Source organism: Phaseolus vulgaris, unplaced genomic scaffold (assembly GCF_000499845.2).
Source record: "Phaseolus vulgaris cultivar G19833 unplaced genomic scaffold, P. vulgaris v2.0 scaffold_14, whole genome shotgun sequence".
NCBI lineage: Eukaryota > Viridiplantae > Streptophyta > Magnoliopsida > Fabales > Fabaceae > Phaseolus > Phaseolus vulgaris.
In genome coordinates, this window is record NW_027174083.1 from 156,523 (window position 1) to 180,326 (window position 23,804).

The 23,804-nt window shown below is 32.3% G+C and overlaps 1 protein-coding gene across 1 annotated transcript; it reads right to left on the reverse strand.

Annotated features, from left to right (window-relative positions):
• Window positions 1–1,376: 1,376 nt before the first annotated feature.
• On the reverse strand, window positions 1,377–6,053 carry LOC137816956 (probable lysophospholipase BODYGUARD 3). The gene is made up of 4 exons (XM_068620149.1): window positions 5,001–6,053; window positions 4,525–4,853; window positions 4,208–4,410; window positions 1,377–2,019 (listed from the first exon to the last, which is right to left on the reverse strand). Exons 1-4 carry the CDS (start codon window positions 5,590–5,592, stop codon window positions 1,698–1,700), a joined length of 1,446 nt encoding a protein of 481 aa, XP_068476250.1. The 5' UTR covers window positions 5,593–6,053; the 3' UTR covers window positions 1,377–1,697.
• Window positions 6,054–23,804: the final 17,751 nt, after the last annotated feature.

Below are 23,804 nucleotides of genomic sequence, written 5' to 3' on the forward strand. Positions count from 1 at the left end.
AATGATTTTTCTTTAATTTTTACAAAATTCTATGACTAAATATAGCTTAGAAAGAGAGGAAAACGAGATTAAAGGTATGGGTTTTGAGAGGAGAAAAAGGAGTTTCAGAAGAAAAATTGAAAGAATGAATGAAAATTTTGTTTTATGAAAGTAAGAAAGGAATTTGAAATTACTATTTAAAACACATGTACTTACTAAGATCACCATTATCCTAACTCATTTATTATGCCTTTACCCAAAAGCAAAAGACCAACTATTTTTACTATGTGTATTACCTACATTTACTAATTTCACTCAATATATAATATATATATATATTGTAAATTAAATTAAATCATTACTTTTTCTAAATTATCCCACTCTCATATAAAACAAAAAGAAAGTTCTTGTAATGTTTTACACCAAATATAAAGTGCGACTTATAAAACTAAAAAGATATTGTCAGATAAAATATTATATTATCGAAATAAAAGTACAAATGACAAAGTCATATATATATTTTTTTATCGGCGATATATATATATATATATATATATAATATTTGACCCTAAATACTTCGATAAGATGGTGAGAAATAAAATTGATTTTTTGTGTTCTCCTTCTAGAAGCACATGGAGAATTTAAATACAATATTTTTAGTTTTATTTATTTATGACTTACACAAAATATAGTTAAAAGTGAATAAGTATATAAAATTTAGTATACACAAGTTAAGCTTGTTTTTGAATATCTTTTTTTGGTCTAACATAAATTTGATGGATAATGTATTAACAGTAATAATAAACTATTGAATATATAAATTTGATTTTCTTAAAAGCACTAATTACTTTAAACAATTGCATACAAAATTTTTAAACCTAAAACATTTTGTAATGTTTTTATTTTAAAAAAACAAACTGATAAATTATCCTACTAGATTTACATATTAAACAGAAATGATGAGAACATGGCGAGTTGAAGTACCTATTTCAGTGTATCCCACTTAGTTCATTTCCCACCTTTTGATGATATGTAATTATTCTAAACGACTCTAATAATAAAGATATATGTGATTCGTGTTAACTATTAAGAGATTCAGTAAATAAAAATTAATTTTAAAAATAAAAAATAATTAATTACTATATTAACTATGTTAAATCTATTTTAGAAATTAAAAAAATTATTAATATCTAAAATCCTAAAATAATTTTTATATTATTAATAAAAAATTTAAATTAATTTTTAAATGGATATCTAATTGGCTATTAGTTATAGATATGAATGAGAAAAGTAAAATATTATAATTTTCAATTTTTTATTTATTTCATTAGGTTTTCTCCATGCATGCATGTAGAAGGAAATCCTCCTAACTTGAGGGTGAAAGTTTGAACACATCATTCATGATACAAGTGACTATAATAAGTGTTTATTTATTTCTCTATACAATAACAAAGTTCTTTGAAAAGAGAAACACATTGCAACAGTTCCATGTAACTTTTTATTCAACTTTGTCTTCTCTTTGTTGTGATCCAAATACCCCAAACTTGTTAAATAGACACATTTTTTTTGTTATAGGAAAAGATACAACAACAGTTGAGTTGGCATAGGAAAAGTTTCGAACAGAAATTTAATGTATTAGCTACCAGTGGTCGTAGCATTGGCACGACAAGCAGCATAATTATGTATTCATATTCATATTCATATATATTAATATTTATCTAGTTGGTGGTGTTCCAAATGAGTTCAAGCTCTCGAGCAAAGGCTTTCTGTCTTCCAACAACAATAGTGATGTGATCCTTGTTGTCAATAACTATGACTTTGGCACGTGGAATTCGTTTCTGGACCTCATAGCTGCATTCTACTGGGATGACTTCATCGTTTTTGCCATGGAATATGGTGACTTTGCAGTTTGGATTTTCCCTCACAGCATCCAAATAGGATCCAATTTTAGCTGCAGTTCCACATATGATGTTGTGTAGGGTATGCCACGCTGCATTGTGTGTGTGGCAGAAGAATCCTTCCAGCAAGAAGGTCCTCACCCTGATGGAAGAAGGAGTTGAGAGCAAATTAATATGGGAGTTCATGTTAGATAAAGAGTCTCCTTCACCAACAACACACTTCAATATAATTTCATCTCATTCATGGCTATCAAACCTTCATTCATTAATCAATGCAACCATAAAATAAAATCTCATTCCTTCTTCTGTCCTTAGATTCTGACATCTTTGACTACTCTTCCCCATCTGTGGGGTCTAACCATTAAAACATTAGAGATGCTATGCTCTTCTTTTTCAACTCCACTTCCAATTATCAGATCGATGTCATATTAGGGATGCTAAATCAAACAAATAATCTATGTTACTATGTATAACGGTGCATTAATTAAGAAATCGGTGCATTTATTATCATTGTATATACTATTATTTATTTTAAGATCTTCTCATTCTATTATATTTTCTTTCTCTATAACTTTACGACTGTATAACTATAAACATATTAATCTTAAAATAAAAACAGAACAGAATAATAAAATCTATATATGTTTTCCATCACCACTATCTTTTCCCTTTTTTAAAATAAGTAATTAAATAAGAAGCTGTGTGCCTCACAAACTAGTGAAATAACTCCATGGCTGAAAAAACATCCCTTTCTACTTATTAAAGAGAGTTGGACATGACATGACACATCTCATGAGTCTTGCCCTCAAGTTTTGATTAGTCTTTACACACCAAGATAGTTTTTTGATTGAGGCTTAAAGTACATATGTTTTTTTTTTTGTTACTAAACACTTTTATGTATAAAGCTATATATATATATGTTATTTTTAAATTATTATTATGTTATAGTAGTTATCATGTTCGTATTCCTCTATTTTTTTTTTATTTTGAGTGTAAAAAGATTATTGTTTTCATTACATATATTATTTTACATCAAATTTAAATATTTAATTAAGTAATAGTGCAATTTCTAAAACAATGCAATGCAGTAAAATATTATAAAAGGCGCGTCATATTTTAAACAGGTTACTTTTTAATGTTTACTTTTTCAATGCAAAATAGAGAAATTCTAACTCTTTAAAAAAATGAACGCAGAAGTGCGAGATACAAAAACTAAAATAAAGATAGTTTCTTAATTTAAACAATATATACACAACAACCAAAAATATTCTAAAATAATTATAAGATGACTAGTGTGTAATCTTACAATTTGTGAATTTGTGACTAATTTTATCCAATATCGTTGCCATTCATGGAAAAGAAATATCTGATTTGACTAGAGTGCCATATAAATATATTTGTGGACATTCAGAATTTATATTAAAATATTATTTTTAATTATAAATATTTTGAATACTCTTACAAAACAACTCGTCTTGAAGATGTTGAATATATATACTTTATGTTAAATAATAATATTTTTATTATAAATAAATTATAAACAATTCCAATACTCTTTTAAAAGAAACTTGCCCTGAAAATGTTTAGTGCTGCTTTTTTTTTTATCAGCATGTTTAGTGCTGCTTAAAACAAAAAAATAAAATTCATTCAGATACTATACTACACATGCTATTGACTATTATTTACCTTTTTAACAATTTTAATGTGGTAATAATTAACTAGAATCACTTTAATTTTGATTTGCTTAATTTTAACAGCAACTAAAGAGAGAGAGAGAGAGAATAATTTGATTCTTGGTCTATTATCTTAGCGTCCATGCTTAGATTTATAAAACTTTTCTTACATTCACACACAAATTGTAATAAAAACTAAATTTATACAAGTATTTATAATTATTTTAAAAAATATACACAATAAAAAATATTAAAAGACTTATTTATATTTTTAGTTGAATTCAAATTTGAAAAAAATATAGTGTTTTACCTCCAAGTTTTAAAAAATAAATATAAATATATATTAATAACTAAAATCTAAAAAAATCACAACCTTTTTTAATTTATAAATAGTAAATTTAAGATTTATTTTAAGGCACTTATATAAAAAAGAAAAAAACAGTATAAATTTAAAAAGCTAAGAATTTAATTTAATGGATATAGCAATAAACCGCAATTGTAGTTGCGAAAATTAAATTAGGTTACGATGTTTGTTAATTGGTTTTGAAAAAAAGAAAAGAGTTTGATTATAAATAATTGGCGAACTAAACAGAGAATGATAAAAGTTGGAAGATGAAAGAAAGTGTATATTTGTAGAAAGAGAAGAGGTGGGTTTACCTGTTTCGAGTGATGAGTTTGGCTATAAATTCCCAGATACGGTGGTTTTTGCAGATAAGCAAGCAAATGACTCTTGATATGTGTTCGTACCAGCATGCCAAAGACGCGCCAAAGGCCATGGGTGGCCACACGCGCCTTGGAGCTACTTTTCTCATCACGTATTGTGTGGCCTGTGCTTCACCCTTTGGTACTGGGTAGAATGGCTGCGTAATTTCACCCTTTTATATGTCAGTTTCACATAAAAAAAAAAAAAAAAAAAACATAAAAGTAAGAGAGAAAGAAGAACGTTGATGGAGATATGATTAATTGGTAATTACTGGGGCAAGCAGGGTGAGTGATTTGACGGATTGAGGGTGTTTGACGGCAAGTGCAAGTGCCAAAATGCAACCCAATGAATGGGCCACAATGTGGAAGGACTTCACCTTATGGGCCTCCAACACTGATCTCTCTATCATCTCCAAATGCTCTCTTAATGTGTACATTGATTCTTTCGGCTTTGGACTCCTCCCAAACCCCAGCAGATCAACCGCGAATAACCGGTAACTCGACTTTGCTGCTCTGGAAAAGTTTGGGAACACCGTTTCACTCCAGAATAATGACGATGAAATGAATCCGTGTATGAACACCACAGCTTCTCCTGCTTCACCTGCATCATCACAGTATCCTATTATTTTTTCATCTCAACATTAAACAACTATTCTAAGTTTAGTAATTAATACTTTTCAACATCCTAGTATTTTACATTAACAAGGTACTAAAAAAAGAACATATTTGTGATGGGAAAATTTGGTACCTGTGGTGGGGCATTGGGAGTTTACAAAGAGTTTAGTATTTGGAGGGGAAGAAGAAGAAGAGATCCAACTTGTGCATAGTTTGCAGTCACAGTCAGACCATCTAGGAATTTGGTGAGAGAGGTGTCTTCCAATTTTGGCCTGGAGCATTTCTACAATGGTGGTGTTGACAGTGAAGGTGGAGCAACGGGAGTTTCCTCTTTTGGAGTGAAGAACAGGATCCTCCAACTTAAACCTCTTGAGCTCGGCGAGGGTTAGTCTTGAAACCTCAGAGACCAAAGAGGGTCGAGAGTAAAGGGTGTCAGATATATCCTCCAAGTGAAGCTTGGATGAGGTAAGGGAAACGATCTTGGATTCTCCACCTTGCTCAGAGACCAAGATGTTTCCACTGCTAGTGATTGCTTCTTTTGTGGAAGAGCAATAGCAGGGTCTAAAGTCTGCCTCAATCCACAAGTCCACAGCTCTGAAAACAAAACACAAAAGAAAATCAACAAGGTCCAGCACACAGAAAGCAACGAAGCTCACTGCTTCATTCACAACCCTCCCACTCAATGCCAAAGCGGATCTAGCCTTGGCCATTACAGCCATTTGCATGCAGATCACACAACACAGAGAGAGAGAGAGAGAGAGGAAAAGGGAAATGGCGATGACTGTGGCAAGCCAGAAGAAGGGTTTGAACAGAAGTTGTGTCTATTTATGTATCCTAAATGGAGTGGAGAATGGCATTTGCTAAAGTTGCAAAGACAGGAGAACAAGATGTTGAAGGGTGGGTTAGTGGAAGGAGGCAAGGCCAAGTACCACTACCCTTCTCTTCTTATTTGGTTATGTTATGTTTGGTTTGATGAAAGCGTGTGGGATTCCCTCTCTTAAATTAAAACTTGGTCACAGAGGGAGAAGAGGGAGAAGAAGAGAGAGAAGTTATAGAAGAATTGATTGTTCATTAAACACCATTTGTTGGCCAAGAAAAAAAAGTAGTTGGTTGTTGAACCTCTCGCAGAAGAAACATTTTTACCCTTCACCCAAAATACAAAATATGCACCACACCGATGAAGTGTAAACAAACAAACCAGCCAACAGGTATATATAACAAGAAAAAAGAAAAGTGAGACTTGCCTAATGCTAAGAATTAACGTCACTTTCTTGCTCATACGAAATTATAGGCACCAATTTCCCACTTTTCTCACCCGTTTCTGCTTCATTCACTATTCAATTTACACAGATTTAATTAGAAACCCACCCTAATTGATTTCTACAATTACATCCTAGTCCATACAATAATAAATCCTTAAATTCGGACCAAAACCTCTTGTATTTAATGCAATCTTTCTATGCCACATGAGAGTCATGCCATTAGGTACCCATTTAAAACCCTCTTCATTCACAATGCTTGCTTTCATGACTCTGTCAAAACCTGCTTCCACACTCTGCAAGACTAACTCTGTTCCCCTATTGCATTCTAAAACCTTTTACTTTGTAACAAATTCAGTGATATACAATTCTAAAACTCATTAATCTGCCTTCTTATCTTTCTTTCATCACTCATCAATCAATTAAGTTGTATGTATGTAACTATTTATTGTCAAGAAGGTTCATTTTTTTTATGGATTCATCTAATAACTATCTCTATCAATTTATGGTACTGATATTGTGTCTTCATGCAAGTAATTTAGGAATTTATTACATGTTAAGAAATTTCTTAACATCTTATGAAATTTAGAATTTATAACATGAAAACATGATTTAAATGCATCAAGTTATAGATTATCAACCACTTTATATATATAAAAAAATATAATCAAATAAAAAACTTGATCTAGAAGTATACCAAATTTTAATAAGTGAGACTAATTTTTTTTATAGGGCTCTTAAAATAATTATTTTATAGTTCAATATGTTCTGGTCATTCATATTCTATATAAGATACTAGAAACGTTTATCAACTCTTTATTATTTGATATCTTAATTTATATGATTTATATTACCAGAAAGATTCGAATATTTTATTAACAAATTTCACAATGTGAATACTTACATTATACACAAAAGATAGTATTACCTTAAGGTAATTTTTTACACCAATTGACTCATACATTCTCATCTCATTCACTAAACACTAAATAAGGTATTTGTACATCACAATCATCATACATTAATAAATATAGTATATTTGACGAAATAGAGAAATTAAAACAAAGAATACTACATTGAAACTCTTATATACAAAATATATCATTTAAAAATAAAACAAAACTAAGTTAAATAAGTAATCAAATGCAGAGAAATATCACTTAAGCGAGGTTCTTTCCCATAAATAATATTTTCTATAGTAAAATTATAGCTCGTTTGTGGCAATCACCTCACTCAGATGTAGAAGGTGTACATCACTTGAGTGACAACCTAAAAAAGTAAAAGATTTGTTAAACTCTCTTCTTGCTTAAACGATCATTTGAGTAATACTTGTTCACTTGATTGAGGAGTTCCAAATTTTGAAGTCTTGTATTTGGTCACTGTCTCAATAGAACAAAATATGTATACATTAATAACTTTCAAGTCTAGTCTAGTAAGACCAATCATCCAAGAAATTCTACACTCACCAAATAATTTTCAATGCAATATTACAAGTTTAAAACATAAACATGAGTCTCAAAATTTTTATTCAATGTAACCAATTTGTCACACCTTAATCAAATAAATGACTCAAATTTAAATTTAGAGATCATATCCAAATATGTGTCTATCAATTCTTATGAAAATATTTTTGATAAATAGTTTCTAAATTGGTATCTAATTAGCTACCTAAGTTTTAGCTACCAATTATTTAGATTCTAAAGTTGGTATTTAAAATATTGGTATGATATCAATTTAGAAACTATTTATCACTGTTTATCAATAATAGAAATTAATTTAGATACAAATAATTTTTTTAGTCTCTAAAATAGTATCTAATTTTGTTAATATAACAACTAATTATTTTTGATATTTAAAATTAGTTTTTATTTAATGGTTTTCTTAGAATACTAATTTAGGTACTAATAATTTTTTAATTTTTAAAATAATATTTAATTTAGTTAATGTAGTCAATAATTATTATTTTTTCTCTAAAATTAGTTTGCATGGTATTATAAAAAATTAATAATATTACCTCAAATAACAATGTACGAATGAATAATTCTTTTTGTTTTATATTATTAATAGTGAATTGCAATAAAATCCTCGCCTATTTTAATTATATTAACAAGCATTTAATTGAACACAATTAAATGAGTCAGTTCAATGACTTATGCTAAATAATTTGTGTAACTAATAGTATCTTTACATTAAATAAATACTTTTTTTTTGAATATCATTAAAACTTAAAAATGAATTAAAAAGGTTACTAGATAAAAAAGTTGTTAAAATAACAAGATGCATAATTAATTTAGGTAGACTTTAGAAATAATTAAAACTAAAACTTTAATTTCCAAAAAAGATAAACATAATTAACAATAAATTCGAATTTTATATAGTAAAACATATATATTAATGTTAGAATATTGATGAATTTTCATACATGTAAACATTTCCAATTGAAATTTCTTAGAAAATTTTCTTAAACCATCTTTTGTATTACTCACAATACTTTTTGTGTGGTTTCAGACGCCGTCATTTGTTTAACATACTTAATTTTACTTTAATTATAAAAAATTTCACGAAACTTTAAAAAACTTGTACTTATATATATATATTATTTAATTACATCTTAATTAAATTTTATTTTAGTAATTTGTTTAAAAATTGAGAATTTGTGTTTGTACTAAGGAACAATGATTTCTTATAAGAATAAGTTGAAAATTTTGGTGTATAAATAACAGTGAATAATGATAGATTTTTCCTTTTATAATTGGATTCCTTTTAAGTAAGTCATTAAGAAACTAACAGTGTTTGTGCTTACCCACATTAATTGCATTAACCTTCCACTTTAAATCTTTTTACATGTTAATGAATTTGAGAAATTCTGGTTCTAGCAACTACTAAACAAGGATTTAACAGTGAAGCAGGTGTTAAATTTTCTCTCCCTTACTTACCATTACTGTTCTCAACCACACTGTCTGAATACGCATTCAATTTTATTGATAAATATATCATATAGTTGCCTAACATATATACCTAGTTTGCAATAATTATAAACAATATATGAATTGGCATTTACACATCACATTTTGGAGAACATGATACATTGTCATAAGTTTCGTTAATTCAATATTTTATTTTGAACATTTTTTAATAAATAACTAAATAATATTTTTAATAAATAACTAAATAATTTTTTTAATAAATAACTAAATATTTTTTTATAAGTTTGAATAAACTTATAATATGTAAAAACTGATTTATACTAATTCCTCAAAAATTATGAATCTAACTTGTGCATAATTTAACTTAAATTTGTGAAGAAATGAATTTTTTTTCTTATTTTAATTTATGAATGGTAGTGGAAACATTTTTAGATGGGTATTCACATAATGACATTCTATTAAAAAGGAAATTTTAAACTTAATTTAGTTTTAAAAATGAGGTTTGTATTTATTTTTATATTATGAATTGACTTTATGTTTAATTAATTGTAAAATTTTCAGACACAACCTATATATTTATAAAAAGTTAAAAAATTGTTATATATATATATATACAACATATGTTTGTTTGAAAAAGCTGAGTGAAAGTTTGGAGTGTGATATGAATCTAATTAAATAGTAGTGCTAGATTTGTTGTTCATTCCCTATTTGTATTGGTCAATTTTGACACACATGTTTTAGGTGTTATTTTGGAGATTCAGATCAATTAGAAATTGAAATAAAAACCTTTCATATAATATATAATTGGGTACAAATTTCATATTTTGAGTCAATTTTACAAGGTTGAGTTAAATTTAAAGTTCACTTTCTAATATAGTATTAAAGTCATAGATTCTATCTTACCAGTTTGTTAGATCTGATCAGACCAATTTTTATGCCTATAAACTCTCATCAATTAGGTAAAACAAACACCATCTTTCACCCTTTTAGAAAATGTTTCAACATCGTCCTTATCTTTGATATCACATATCCTAATGATATCCAATTTAGATACATGCATGATGTAAACCTACATTGTTTCTTTTCTCTCACCATAAATTTTTATTCTCACATAACGTTACACATATTTCATGAACGATGAGTAAAAGATATTATTACAAATATGAAAACACAGTGAGTTTCGAGTTAAGACAAGGAAGATGAATTAATAATAGGTATTTTTTTTAAAAAGCTTTATGGTCTTTTTATGATTTTTTTTATATGTTAATCTCGTTGTATAAGGTAGGGTTTGAGTATTTTTTTTTCATAAATAGATAAAATAAGAAAAAAAAACTTATATACTAAAATTAACTTATTTTACTCGTTAATTTATATAAGATTTTTTTTTTTCTAAATGTTAATTTTAATCTCATACATAAATTCATATAAACTAATTTTATCTTCTGAAAATTTATTTTATTTTATTTCTTTTTGAAATATTTATGAAAAGACTTAATCAAACATATTGTGATAAAAGATTAATAAAAAAATTTAAAAGTTATAAATAATTATTGTAATGTTAGATGGGCTATTTATTTGTTAGTTTTCTCTTAATATTATTTAATTAGTTTTGTTGTCATCATTTTTAGCAAAACTTCAAAAAGATATAGTAGTATAGAATCAAGATAACATTCACACTAACCATAATGACAAGGATGATAGTGTCTGTAATAACAATTAAAAAAAAATGATAATAGTGTTGATAACGTTCGTCTAAATTTAATAACAATAGTAAAAAAATATGGTAGTAATAATAATAATAATAATATAAATTGTAATGCTAATAATTTAGGGTAAATGTTATGGTAAAGGTGATATCATAATAGAACTAACAAAATGGTAATAATGATGATAATGGTAAACATTTTGTTAATAATGGTGAAAAAGATAATTATTGTCATAGCTATTGTACCACTACACTATAATATTGTTCAACATTGTTTCTACAATGTTAAAAGTGGAAATTTTCTACATTAGGTAAGAGCTAACTTATAATCTTAAGATTCTATATTGATTATACTCTTAACTAAAGTTGAAAGCTAGAATATTATTATACATTAAAAAAGAAATAATCGATGTAAATTATGAACCATAAAGCATCACTTCCAAGGTATGAAAACCAATTCTAAATTATGTAACACCAATTCTAAATTAGTTAAGTTTTTTCTCATATTCTTTTAATGCATGTTTATTATCTTTATTGCTATTGTTATCAATAATGTATTTATAAAAGAAATATTAATTTACTAGGTGCAATAGTCTTAACACTAAAAAAAAATCATGAAATAGAAACCAATTTTAAAAATAAAAATAATTAGTTGTTATAGTAATTAAATTAGAGATAATTTTAGAAACTATTTTTTTTTTTGGTTTCTAAAGTAATTTCTATTATTATTAAATGGTTTTAAATTTATATCTAATTAGCTACCAAAGTTTTAACTACCAATTATTTAAACCTAAAGCAACCTATAACAATTTTTTAGTCTCTAAAATGTCTCTAATTTAGTTACTATTGTAAGAAATTATGTAAATTAATTTCTATAAAGTGACTCACATGACTTAAAGTTTGGGCTTTGGACCCAAATATGATTTAATAATAATAACAGAATAAAGGCCCATTGGTTAACGTGAGAAATATATATCTGATGATATACTTAATGAAAACCTACATCTGATGGAGATTGGGAACTAAAAGCTATAGGGTTCTGTCTATGAAAATAATAGTTGTCTCACTGTTAACCATCATGAAAGTGTGTGACAAGAACGAAATTGCTAAGAGATAGATTAGGACAAAGGAGATAAAGTAATTGCTCAAGTAGGATCACTCATGGATCAAGGTAAATGCATATTCCTTCTTGATTGTATGGATATATGTGAGAATCATGATATGATAAGATCTGTATGAGAACATTATTGTATGCGTTCATAATCATGTTTAATCGTATATTAATTTGCATGAGGTATCAGAGCCTCGTTGCTCATGTTGTGATTCTCCATTAATGCTTTTCCAAAATCAAAGAACCCTAAATATAAATATTCCCAATTTAAGAACTCTAATTTTAAAATTAGGATTTATAGATTAAGGTTTCCATTCCTCTATAATAGATCCCTAATTGTCCTAAACCATCAAAAATCAAAGAACCCTATTTTTAAAATAATCCCAATTGAAGAACCCTAATTTTAAAATTAGGGTTTATGGATTAAGGTTTCCATTAACATAACCCTAATCTTCCTGCACCCAACACCATTAACGGTGTTAAAAACCCTATGAACCTATTAGTGGGACCGCAAGCCTTCGCCGCTTCTGTGAACCTTGTTTGCACGATGGTAGTGCTGTGACGGTGGTAGGAGCCTTTCAGAAAGAAATGCGTGAGGAAGATGATGATGTGGATTCAATTCCCGATGATGGAATTATAATATAATATATATTATAATATAAATTAATGAAAAACATGAAATGTTTCTTCTTGCACTTTAGATTAAATTATAATATAATGATAAATTGACCGCAAGCCTTCGCCGCTTCCGTGAACCTTGTTTGCACGGTGGTAGTGCTGTGACGGTGGTAGGAGCCTTTTGGAAAGAAAGGCGTGAGAAAGATGATGATGTGGATTCAATTCCTGATGAAATTGTAATATAATATATATTATAATATAAATTAATGAAAAACATGAATTGTTTCTTCCTGCATTTTAGATTAAATTATAATATAATGATAAATTCAATTTATGAATAGCATGAATCTATTCTTGCACCTTACGTCATTTATTTTATTAATGTTTTTATCAAATCTTAATTAAAGTTTTATTATATTATAATGTAATTTAATTTATATTAAATTAAAGTTTAATTAAAGTTTTTAATTCAAATTTTATTATGTCATTATTATAATTAATTCTATTTGAATTATATTAAAGTCTAATTAATTGATTGAAAGTGAGGAATGGAAAATTAATTTTTCCGCTTTATGTATTATTTTTTAAAATTAAAATTTTGGAATTATTTGTATCATATATTTGTAATCACCAAAGTGATCAAATCTTTATGTTTTATTTAATTCCAAATTATGGATGAATTTTATTTCAATTAATGATGTAATTTTTGGAATTATTTGTATGATAGATTTGTAATCACCAAAGTGATCAAATCTTTATGTTTTATTTAATTCTAAATTATGGATGAATTTTATTTCAATTAATGATATAATTTCTGGAGTTATTTGTATGATAGATTTGTTAATCACCAAAGTGATCAAATATTTAAGTTTTATTTAATTTCATATTACTGATAAATTTTATTTCAATTACCTATAGAATGAATGCTAAATTATTTATATATGGGTAAATGAAAATTCATTATTATAAGACATTTTTGGATCACCCAAAGGTTGATTAGTTGTCCTTATAATTAATGAATATGATTGTTGGTAGTGAGTATGTGCTATTAGTTTTGTTTGTATATCCAAAGATAACAAGTGTTTCTAGTTAATGCATATATCTTGCCAAATAAAGTTAATACTATTAGCATCATTATGTTTTGTGTATTAATGAAACTCTCAAAGGAGAACATTAGTATACATAGAATGTTTTCTGAATCTGTATTGTATGTTTAGTTTATGACTCGAAGTATTAATGTTAAGCATGTGTGATTGCAGTATCTGTTCCTATAGCGTTACATTTGCAAGCTACGTCTGTTCCAGTCTTTAATGGTCTAAATTTTTCTGACTGGAGTGAAAAAGTCCAATTTCACTTAGGTGTATTGGATCTTGATTTGACCATTCAAACCGAGAAACCTGTTGCTATTACTGATGATAGTAGCAATGAGGAGAAAGCTCTTTTTAGGGCTTGGGAAAAGTCAAATAGACTTAGCCTGATGTTTATGCGAATGAGCATAGCAAACAATATTAAGTATGCTCTTCCTAAAATCGAGAATGCAAAAGAATTTATGAAATTTGTGGAAGAGTGCTCCCAAAAAGATGATAAGTCTCTTGCTGAGACATCAATGAGTACATCAACCACCATGAATGCTTATTATGTATGTTTTGAATCAAACTTAACTGAAGTTCCACATAATTCTTGGTGGATTGATTATGGATGCACAACTCATGTTTCTAACATGATGCAAGGATTCCTTTCAACTTGAACCATAAAGCCAAATGAAAAGTTTGTCTTTACGGGGAATAAAGAGAAGGTTCCAATGGAAGCAGTCGAGACTTATCGTTTAATCCTCGACACTGGATTTTATTTAGACTTGATGGATACTTTTTATGTACCTAGTATATCTAGGAATTTAGTTTCATTGTTTAAACTTGATGTTGTCGGATACTCTTTTAAATTTGGGAATGAATGTTTCAGTTTATATCAGCGTACCTATTTGATTGAATCTGATACTCTTTATGATGGATTATATAGATTGAACCTTGATAATTTATATGCTGAAACTCTTATGACCTCGCATCATAATGTTGACACTAAACGTAGTTTAGTGAATGAATGTTCTGCTTTCTTGTGGCACAAATGTTTGGGACATATTTCCAAAGAAAGGATGGAGAGATTGGTAAAGAATGAAATACTTCCAAGTTTGAATTTTACTGATCTGAATGTATCTGTGGATTGTATTAAAGGCAAACAAACAAAACACACAAAGAAGGGAGCCACAAGAAGTACTCAACTTCTTGAAATTATACACACTAATATATGTGGACCTTTTGATGCAAGTTCTTTCAATAAAGAAAGGTATTTTATCACCTTTATTGATGATTTTTCACGTTATGGTTATGTCTATTTACTGCATGAAAAATCGCAAGCAGTGAATGCCTTAGAAGTTTATATAAATGAAGTGGAAAGACAATTAGACAGAAAGGTGAAAATTGTCAGGTCAGATAGAGATGATGAATATTATGGAAAGTATGATGAAAGTGGACAACACCCTGGTCCGTTTGCTAAGTTCCTTGAGAGACGTGGTATTTATGCTCAATACACAATGTCAGGTACACTACAACAAAACGGTGTTTCAGAAAGGCGTAATCGAACCTTAATGGATATGGTTAGGAGCATGTTAAGTAAATCAACTGTACCTGTTTCATTGTGGATGTATGCTTTAAAAACTGCCATGTATTTGTTGAACAGGGTTCCTATTAAGGCAGTTCAAAAGACACCTTTTGAATTGTGGACAAGAAGGAAACCCAGTTTGAGACACCTGCATGTTTGGGGATGTCAGGCAGAAGTTAGAATATAAAATCTGCAAGAAAAGAAATTGGATGCAAGAACAATCAGTGGATATTTCATTGGTTATCCAACAAAGTCAAAAGGGTATATGTTTTACTGTCCTACCCATAACACAAGAATTGTTGAATCTGGAAATGCACGGTTCATTGAAAATGGTGAAACCAGTGGGAGTGATACTTCACAAAATGTGGAGATTAAGGAAGTTAGAGTACAAGTTCCTTTAACTAGTACATCTACTTCAAATATTGTTGTTCCTAATGTAGTTGAATCACTCAACGATGAAGAAGAACAACAAATTAATGATCATGAAGTTAACAATGAACCTGTAGTAGAACAACCACAATAAATAGTATTAAGAAGATCTCAAATAGAAAGAAGGTATGCTATTTCGAATGATTATGTGGTTTATCTACAAGATTCAGAAAATGACTTAAGTATTGATAATGATCCAGTTTCATTTTCAGACGCCATCAATGATGATAATTTTGATAAGTGGTTAGATGCCATGAAAGATAAGCTTAAATCAATGGCACAAAATGATGTATGAGACCTTATCGAATTGCCAGAAGGATGCAAAAGAGTCAGGTGTAAATGGGTCTTTAAGACTAAACGTGACTCTCATGGCAATATCGAACGTTACAAGGCCTGACTTGTTGCCAAAGGTTTTACTCAAAATGATGGCATTGATTATAAGGAAACATTTTCACCTGTTTCTAAGAAAGATTCCTTTAGAATTATCATGGCATTAGTAGCTCATTATGATTTTGAGTTGCATCAGATGGATGTCAAAACTGGCTTTCTGAATGGGGATTTAGAAGAGGATGTTTATATGGACCAACCAGTGGGGTTCATTGAAGAAGGAAAGGAACACATGGTGTGTAAACTCAAGAAATCAATATATAGGCTTAAACAGGCTTCTAGGCAATGGTATCTTAAGTTCAATGATACTATTGTGTCCTTTGGGTTTAAGGAAAACATCGTTGATCGATGTATATACCTGAAGGTCAGTGGGAGCAAGTTTATATTCCTGATTATGTATGTTGATGATATCTTGCTTGCAACTAATGATCTTGGTCTATTAAGTGAGACTAAAAAGTTTCTCTCTAATAACTTTGAGATGAAAGATATGGGTGAGGCATACTATGTGATAGGAATTGAAATATTCCGTGACAGATCACAAGGACTGTTAGGTTTGTCTCAGAAAGCATATATTAATAAAGTTTTAGAGAGATTCAGAATGGATAAATGTTCGACATCTCTTGTTCCAATACAGAAAGGAGACAAATTTAGTCTCATGCAATGTCCAAAGAATGACTTGGAACGAAAACAAATGGAGAATATACCTTATGCATATATTGTTGGGAGTTTAATGTATGCTCAAACTTTTACACGACCAGATATTAGTTTTGCAGTTGGTATGCTTGGAAGATATTAGAGTAATCCAGGATTGGATCATTGGAAAGCTGCAAAGAAAGTTTTAAGATACTTGCAAGGAACGAAGGATCACATGCTTACTTATAAAAGATCTGATCATCTTGAGGTGATTGGATATACAGATTCAGATTTTGCTGGCTGTGTGGATACACGAAAGTCTACTTTTGGTTATGTGTATCTTTTAGCCGGAGGAACGATTTCATGGAAAAGTGCGAAGCAGACAGTCATTGCTGCATCCACCATGGAGGCTGAATTTGTGGCATGCTTCAAGGCCACAATTCAGGCTAATTGGTTGCGGAATTTTGTTTCAGGACTTGGAATTGTTGACAATATTGTCAAGCCGCTGAGAATTTACTGTGATAACTCCGCAACTGTCTTCTTTTCTAAAAACGACAAGTATTCCAAAGGTGCTAAACATATGGAATTGAAATACTTTGTCGTTAAAGAAGAAGTTCAGAAACATAGAGTGTCAATAAAACATATTAGCACTGATCTTATGATTCCTGACCCTTTAACAAAAGGGTTACCGCCCAAAACATTTACTGGTCATGTTGTAAATATGGGCATTATGTCTACTAGTGAATGATGTATGTTGTTATTAATGCTTATTTGACACTCTAAGCTCATTGATAAATAAAGTTTCTGAAATTTATGTTTTCTACTTTATGTATATGCATGTAAATTATGTTGTGGAAAACAAATTATGTTGTTATTGATGAAAATGAAATTATATTTGAACCTATTATGGATTTGTCATTATAAAGTGATATTAAGGATAAAGGATGATATAGTAGTACATGAAAGGAAATGTGTCGATTGAAATGACATGTAACCGCCATGACTCTTATTATTTATGTATCCTTAATTTTGATTAATGATAGAACCAATTTATGTAAGACCTTTTAAATGTGCATTTATGTAATTATTAAATCATGAAAGTACTATAACTCATATGAGTCAAGTGGGAGAATGTAAGAAATTATGTAAATTAATTTATATAAAGTGACTCACATGACTTAAAGTTTGGACTTTGGACCCAAATATGATTTAATAATAATACCTAATGAAAACCTACATCTGATGGAGATTGGGAACTAAAAGTTATAGGGTTCTGTCTATGCAAATAATAGTTGTCTCGCTGTTAACCATCACGAAAGTGTGTGACAAGAACGGAATTGCTAAGAGAAAGATTGAGACAAAGGAGATAAAGTAATTGCTCAAGTAGGATCGCTCATGGATCAATGTAAGTGCCTATTATTGTATGGATATATGTGAGAATCATGATATGATAAAATTTGTATGAGAACATTATTGTATGTGTTCATAATCATGTTTAATCATATATTAATTTACAACTATAGCAACTAATTATTTTTTGTTTCTAAATTTGGTTTCTTTTTCATTATTTTCTTGTAATGTAAATTAAATACTATCTTAGATATTAAAAAAATTATTAATATCTAAAATATTTTTATAATTTTTAAATTTATATCTAATTAACTACCTTTTTTTATTAGTTACATATATTTGTATATATTGTTTCCACAAGTTGTCCTAATATGGGTTGGAAAATTCTAACTGTCCAACAACTTACTTTTTAAACACTATTAATTATCCGTTCATTGTTTTAAAGGACAATCCTTACTTTAAAATCAATGTTGTTCTTTATTTATTTTTATTTGATAAAGAGAATTTATTCAAACCACTCCGTACATGTCAATAGTTTAGATATTTAATTGAAATAAATTGAAAAGGACTTCTAAAATGGCCATGAATAATTTTAATAAGGTTAAATAAATTATTTATAAAATGCTTCAAAATTTTGTCTAAATACCATTTAATTCTTGTTATAAATTATTCTCAGCAAAACCTTTAATTAGGTTTGGATAATTTAAAAAATAAAATAAAAATTTAAACACGATTAATTATTTGTTCAATCTACACAAGGGCCATATTTATTTACAAAACCAATCAATTTATTTAATTATTTATATTCTGACAGTGAATTCTTCAAGTGTCACAGATTCACAGTAGAGTGTGCAAAGATACCAGATTCCACAGGTATCCAAAAATCAAGATTCCTCGTTAAGAAATATATCCTTCAGCACTTGTAATAAATACTATACTGATAGAAGAAGAACAATCACAATTCGAAAATGTACATTTGTTTTCTTTTTCTTTTTTGTTAGATCCCTTACATAATAATCCACCTAATAGGGTCCTAAGAACGAACAGTTATATCAGTATAGATTTAAGATGCTTTTATCATCATTGATGTTGCAAATCCATAAACTCAACCACCTCTATTCATGAGACAACTACTTTTTTTAGTAAATCAATATATAGAAATACAAGTTATTAATGTAGAAAATTATGTGCGTTTAAGACACCAACAAATAAAACTCACATTTAATGGGGATAGCAAATTAATCTGAGAAAAGATGTGTTTTGGCAGCATTACAAAAATATTTCATTTTAAAGAGGTTGTTGGTTCATCTCCACTAGTTGAGATACATAAGTTTTGACGAAAAGACAATTCAATTAGGATTTTTTACGAGGCGTTTACATAGATTAAAACTTTGAAAACATTAACATTATATTAAACTTCAAAATTAACATGAAAAGAAATCAAGTTTGGATTTTTTTCAATATTCTTTAAAGTCAAGTTTTCAAATCATATAAATCAAAGTTCGTTTAAAAAATATTTTTGAAAAATTAAGTTTTAATTTAATAGGATTAAAAGTGTTAAAGGGAATATAAAATGACTATTGTGATATATTTGCTACAACTATATTAAGATATTGCGAGAATAATAGAGGACACTAATGACTAAAATTATGATGACGTGATATTCTCTGAGCCGGTGACGTGACATTCTCTGCACTGGTGATGTGCCTCCTTAAGTCATGCCCTAATCTCTTGACACGTGGCCCAATCGCACGACCACAACTTAACGCCACTCGTGCTCCTCAAGTTTACGTTATATCTTTCAAAAACGCACGCTTCCAGTTACTGTTTCATCACTCTTTCACATTCCTCTCCACTGTTCATCTTCTCAAAGCTTCCTCTGCATTCTCTCTTCGAACCTCGAACTTCGAACTTCCCTCAACTCGATCATCAAAAGGTATGATTTTTCTCCTCCGATGGCTCTTTCCTTTAATATTTTGTATTGATATAACTGCCTGGGCCTGTTTATTTCTTTCGCATTCACGCTCTTCTTCCTCATTTCTCTGTTTCACCTCTTCTCGATCTCTCGCGTGGGGAGGGTTTTTCTTAGGGTTTCTTTCCCCTTTTCGCCTTAACCCCCATTTGCTAAACCTTTTCTCTTCTTCATTCTTAAGCTTTCCTCAATGGCGCGTACTAAAACGACGGCCAATCCTCCACCCCCAAGGGTCAACTACAAAGCCCTTTACCCGTGGGCCTCCGATGAGCTGCTCGATGAGTGCTCAAGCCTAACCTACATGAAGGATTGGAGGGATCATATTGACGGGCCAAGCGTCTACCAGCATCGCGCCTTTGCTAGGAGGCACGATGAGGACATAGCTGTGCTTCCCTGTACTCCAGGCGAGCCTGTCTGTGGGGATGAGAGGTCCAACAACGGGGTACCATTCTTCTACTTCTACCAAACAGTCTTCAAGCGTATTGGAATGTGTTTACCTTTTTCTGGGTTCGAGAGGGAGCTTCTCACGGAGATTAACGTTGCCCCTGCCCAGCTTCATCCCAACAGTTGGGCTTTTGTCAAGGCCTTCAGGATTCTCTGTGGGCACTTGGTCAGCCCCCCTCAGTAGACATTTTCCTTCACTTCTTCGAGGTGAAGAAGCAAGGAAAAAGCTTATGGGCGAGCTTCAGCAGCATCGCCGGAAGAGTCATCATTTCCCTATTCCAGCAATCTTACAAAGGCTGGAGGGCAAAATTCTTCAAGGTGTGCTGCTCTGAGTACGACCGCGCCGCCTTGGATGGCTTCCCCCCTGTACTGGGTGTAAGAAGTCAAACTGACCAAACCCAAGTCCTTAGACGAGTTGCCCTCGACTGATCGAGAGGTTTGTCAAATCCTGGCTAGCGTGGGGGTCCTTGATACCTCCATTCTGATAAGTCGTGAATACGATGCTGAAGGCCTCACCCGCTACATAAGTACGAGAATCACCCTCCTTAACTATTTACTTTCTGCCTCTGCTTGTTTTCGCTTGTATATGAGTTATCTGCTTTCTCATGCCGCAATTTAGCTTATGCCTAACTCTTACTGTGTTTGCCATCTTGATACAGATTCAAAAATGGATAAGCAAAGGAGATGGAAACTCGCCCAAGCCTTGAAGTCCAAAAGCGAAGCTTTGTCAAAAGGGGGTGGGGATTCCATACCTCCAACCTCTGAAACCGCTCCCACCTCCCCAACCCTTCACCCCCCAAAATCCACCTCCAACAACAACTCCCCAAACTCTACCCTCTCAAACTCACCCTTCGCACTCACCACCCCCCATAGCGGCCATCCCACTTGCCTTGGCCGCAACCACTGTTGAACCAGCCCCCCTAGAAAAAGCCAAAGGGGTGGTGGTGGTTCCTTCTGAGGATGAAGATGAGTCTGCTGAAGGACAAGTCTTCAAGAGAAGAAGGACCACCCGGGCTGCCCCCATGTTGTTACCTCCACATCCTCCTCAAACCATGATGCTGACTCGCTAAGGGAGCACCCTCCAAGTGCCACCTCACCCCCATAACCAATGGCCTTGGAGGGTGGAACTGAAACTGAGCCCACATCTGCTCCACCACCTACTCCAGAACTTTCCCCACCAGTCCAAGAGATGCTGAGGGGCTACTTCCACAAGCTTTCCCTAGGGAGCCAAGCTGAGGGAGCCAAGAAAGAAGGCATGAACTTCTATCTTGGTGCCTTCATGGCTTGTGCCAACACTTGGCGTGATAAAGCCAAGGCCAAAGCTAGCGAGGCCTCTGCTGTCCAAGCTTTGGAGAAGGAAAACGCCTTGCTGAAGGAGGAGAAGGAGACTTTGGCGCGTCACTGGGCCCGCCAAGAGGAAGCCTATAAGGATTCCTGAAACTAGCTCAGAAGGCCAAGGAAGAGGCTAGCAAAAGGCTGCATGAGGCGGGGCAAGCCCATGTTGAACTTCTGGGGCAGATCGTGCCCCTTCGCGTAAAAGTTGTGGACCTCCAAGACGCGGTGGAGGCTTCCAAGGCACAACAGAAGAAACTTGAAGACCACTGCGTCGATCGAGAGGAAAAGTTGGCCAAGACTGAGGCTGCACTTGAGGCCAAGACCAACTCTTGTGACTTGCTGACTGCTGAAATCACAACGCTGCGGGCAGAGATGACCAAGGCTCTGGAGGTCAAAGATCAAGAGCGGGTCGCAGCCGTAGCGACCAAAGATGAGGAGCTGACCTCACAAGCAAAACACTTCCAGGCAACGGAGGAAAGGCTAGTCCAAGAAGCTGCGACGGGGTTCGCCGACGGGTTTACTGAGGCCCTTGTCCAAGCGGCTTGCGCGAACCCTGGTATCGACGTATCAGAGTGCAGTCCCTTCAGCGAAGTGGTCAAAGGCAAGATCGTGCCTTTGACGGCTCCAGAGGATTAGCCTATCCTTACAACTTTGTAACACCTTTGTAATACTGTACATGTGTACATAGTTGTTCTTTTTGTAATCGCTATGAACATCTTCTTCCATATAATTTTAATATAATTGATCTTTGGCTTCATCTGCTGTGAATTCTTTCTTCTGCACACTTTGAATATAATTGATTGCTCTGGCTTTATACTCTTGTACATTCTTTTCTGCACTTAATGCCTTTGATGACTTGTATTTTCTATGCCTTTCCTTTTACTCTTCGAATCCTTTTTGCTTCTTTGACTTGTAATAACTTCAACTTGATCTTCATTTACTTCTCCTTAACCATCGTTTAAAGATGAAGGAGTGTTTGTCTCTTCTATGGCCTCGACATCGCTCGAGGGCGAGGAAGGCTTATCTCTTCCGTGGCCTTGACATCGCTCGAGGGCGAGGACAGTTTATCTTAGCCGAAGCCTGCTTACCTGCACTGGGTGTCCACGCTCGAGGAGAGACCTGCTGAACACAAGGTCGTATTGTCCTCAACGTGTCTAAACACTTGGGACAAAGTTGTGCTTAGGTGCCCACGCCCACGGAGAGGCCTGCTTGAAGCAGCGCCGTATCTTTGTCTGCGCGCTTGGTGCCCACACCTGAGGAGAGGCCTGCCCGGGGGTAGTGTCGTTTCGTCCTCAGGGTGTCTAAAAACACCAAGGCGGTCAGTGTTCTTGGTGCCCACGCCCAGGGAGAGGCATGCTGAAAGCAGTTCCGTATCATCCCTGGTGCGTCTAAACACCAAGATGACCAGGGACTTTGGTGATTACGCCTAAGGAGAAGGTTTCCCTAAGGATGGCGCTTCTCCTATATGGCGTGTATCTGCACCAGCGTCGCTTGGCTCTCCACTGCTCTGAACTTTCTTACTGCCTGATGCCCACACTCGAAGGAAACGCCCCTCACCACTTCCTTGTGAGGTGCCGAGGCATCAGACACCGGGGCTAGCCTTTCTCACCTGGGGAGGGGGCGTCCCAAAGGAATCCGTTAACCTCTGCCCAGGGACTAAACGCCCGGATTTTTAACTTTGCTTATACGTACCTTCTAAACCCGACGCCCACGCCCGAGGAGTGTGCTCCAGCCACTCCTTTTGGGGGTGGCGATACGTCCAAGCTGGTTTGCGCACTTGGCGTCCACGCCCGCACCTGGTGACGCCTTCACCTGGCGACGCCCAAAGCGGCGGCCTTTCCCTCTAGCGTTTCCTTACATTACAAGAAAAAGGGTAAAGGGAGATGAGACAAAGTATTCTTTAACTTCTTTTTTACTTGGGTGACCTCATTAAAAAACCCCCGAAAGGGAAAAAGAGTGTCCCCTTTTAAACTGTGTACTACATAGTGTTTTTAGCTGAAATAAAACTTTAAATTGGCCGCGTTCCAGCTGCGTGGGATGAGGCCTCCTTCCAGAGTCTCAAGTTTGTAAGAACCACTCCCCTTAGCCTCGGTTACTCTAAAGGGTCTGGTC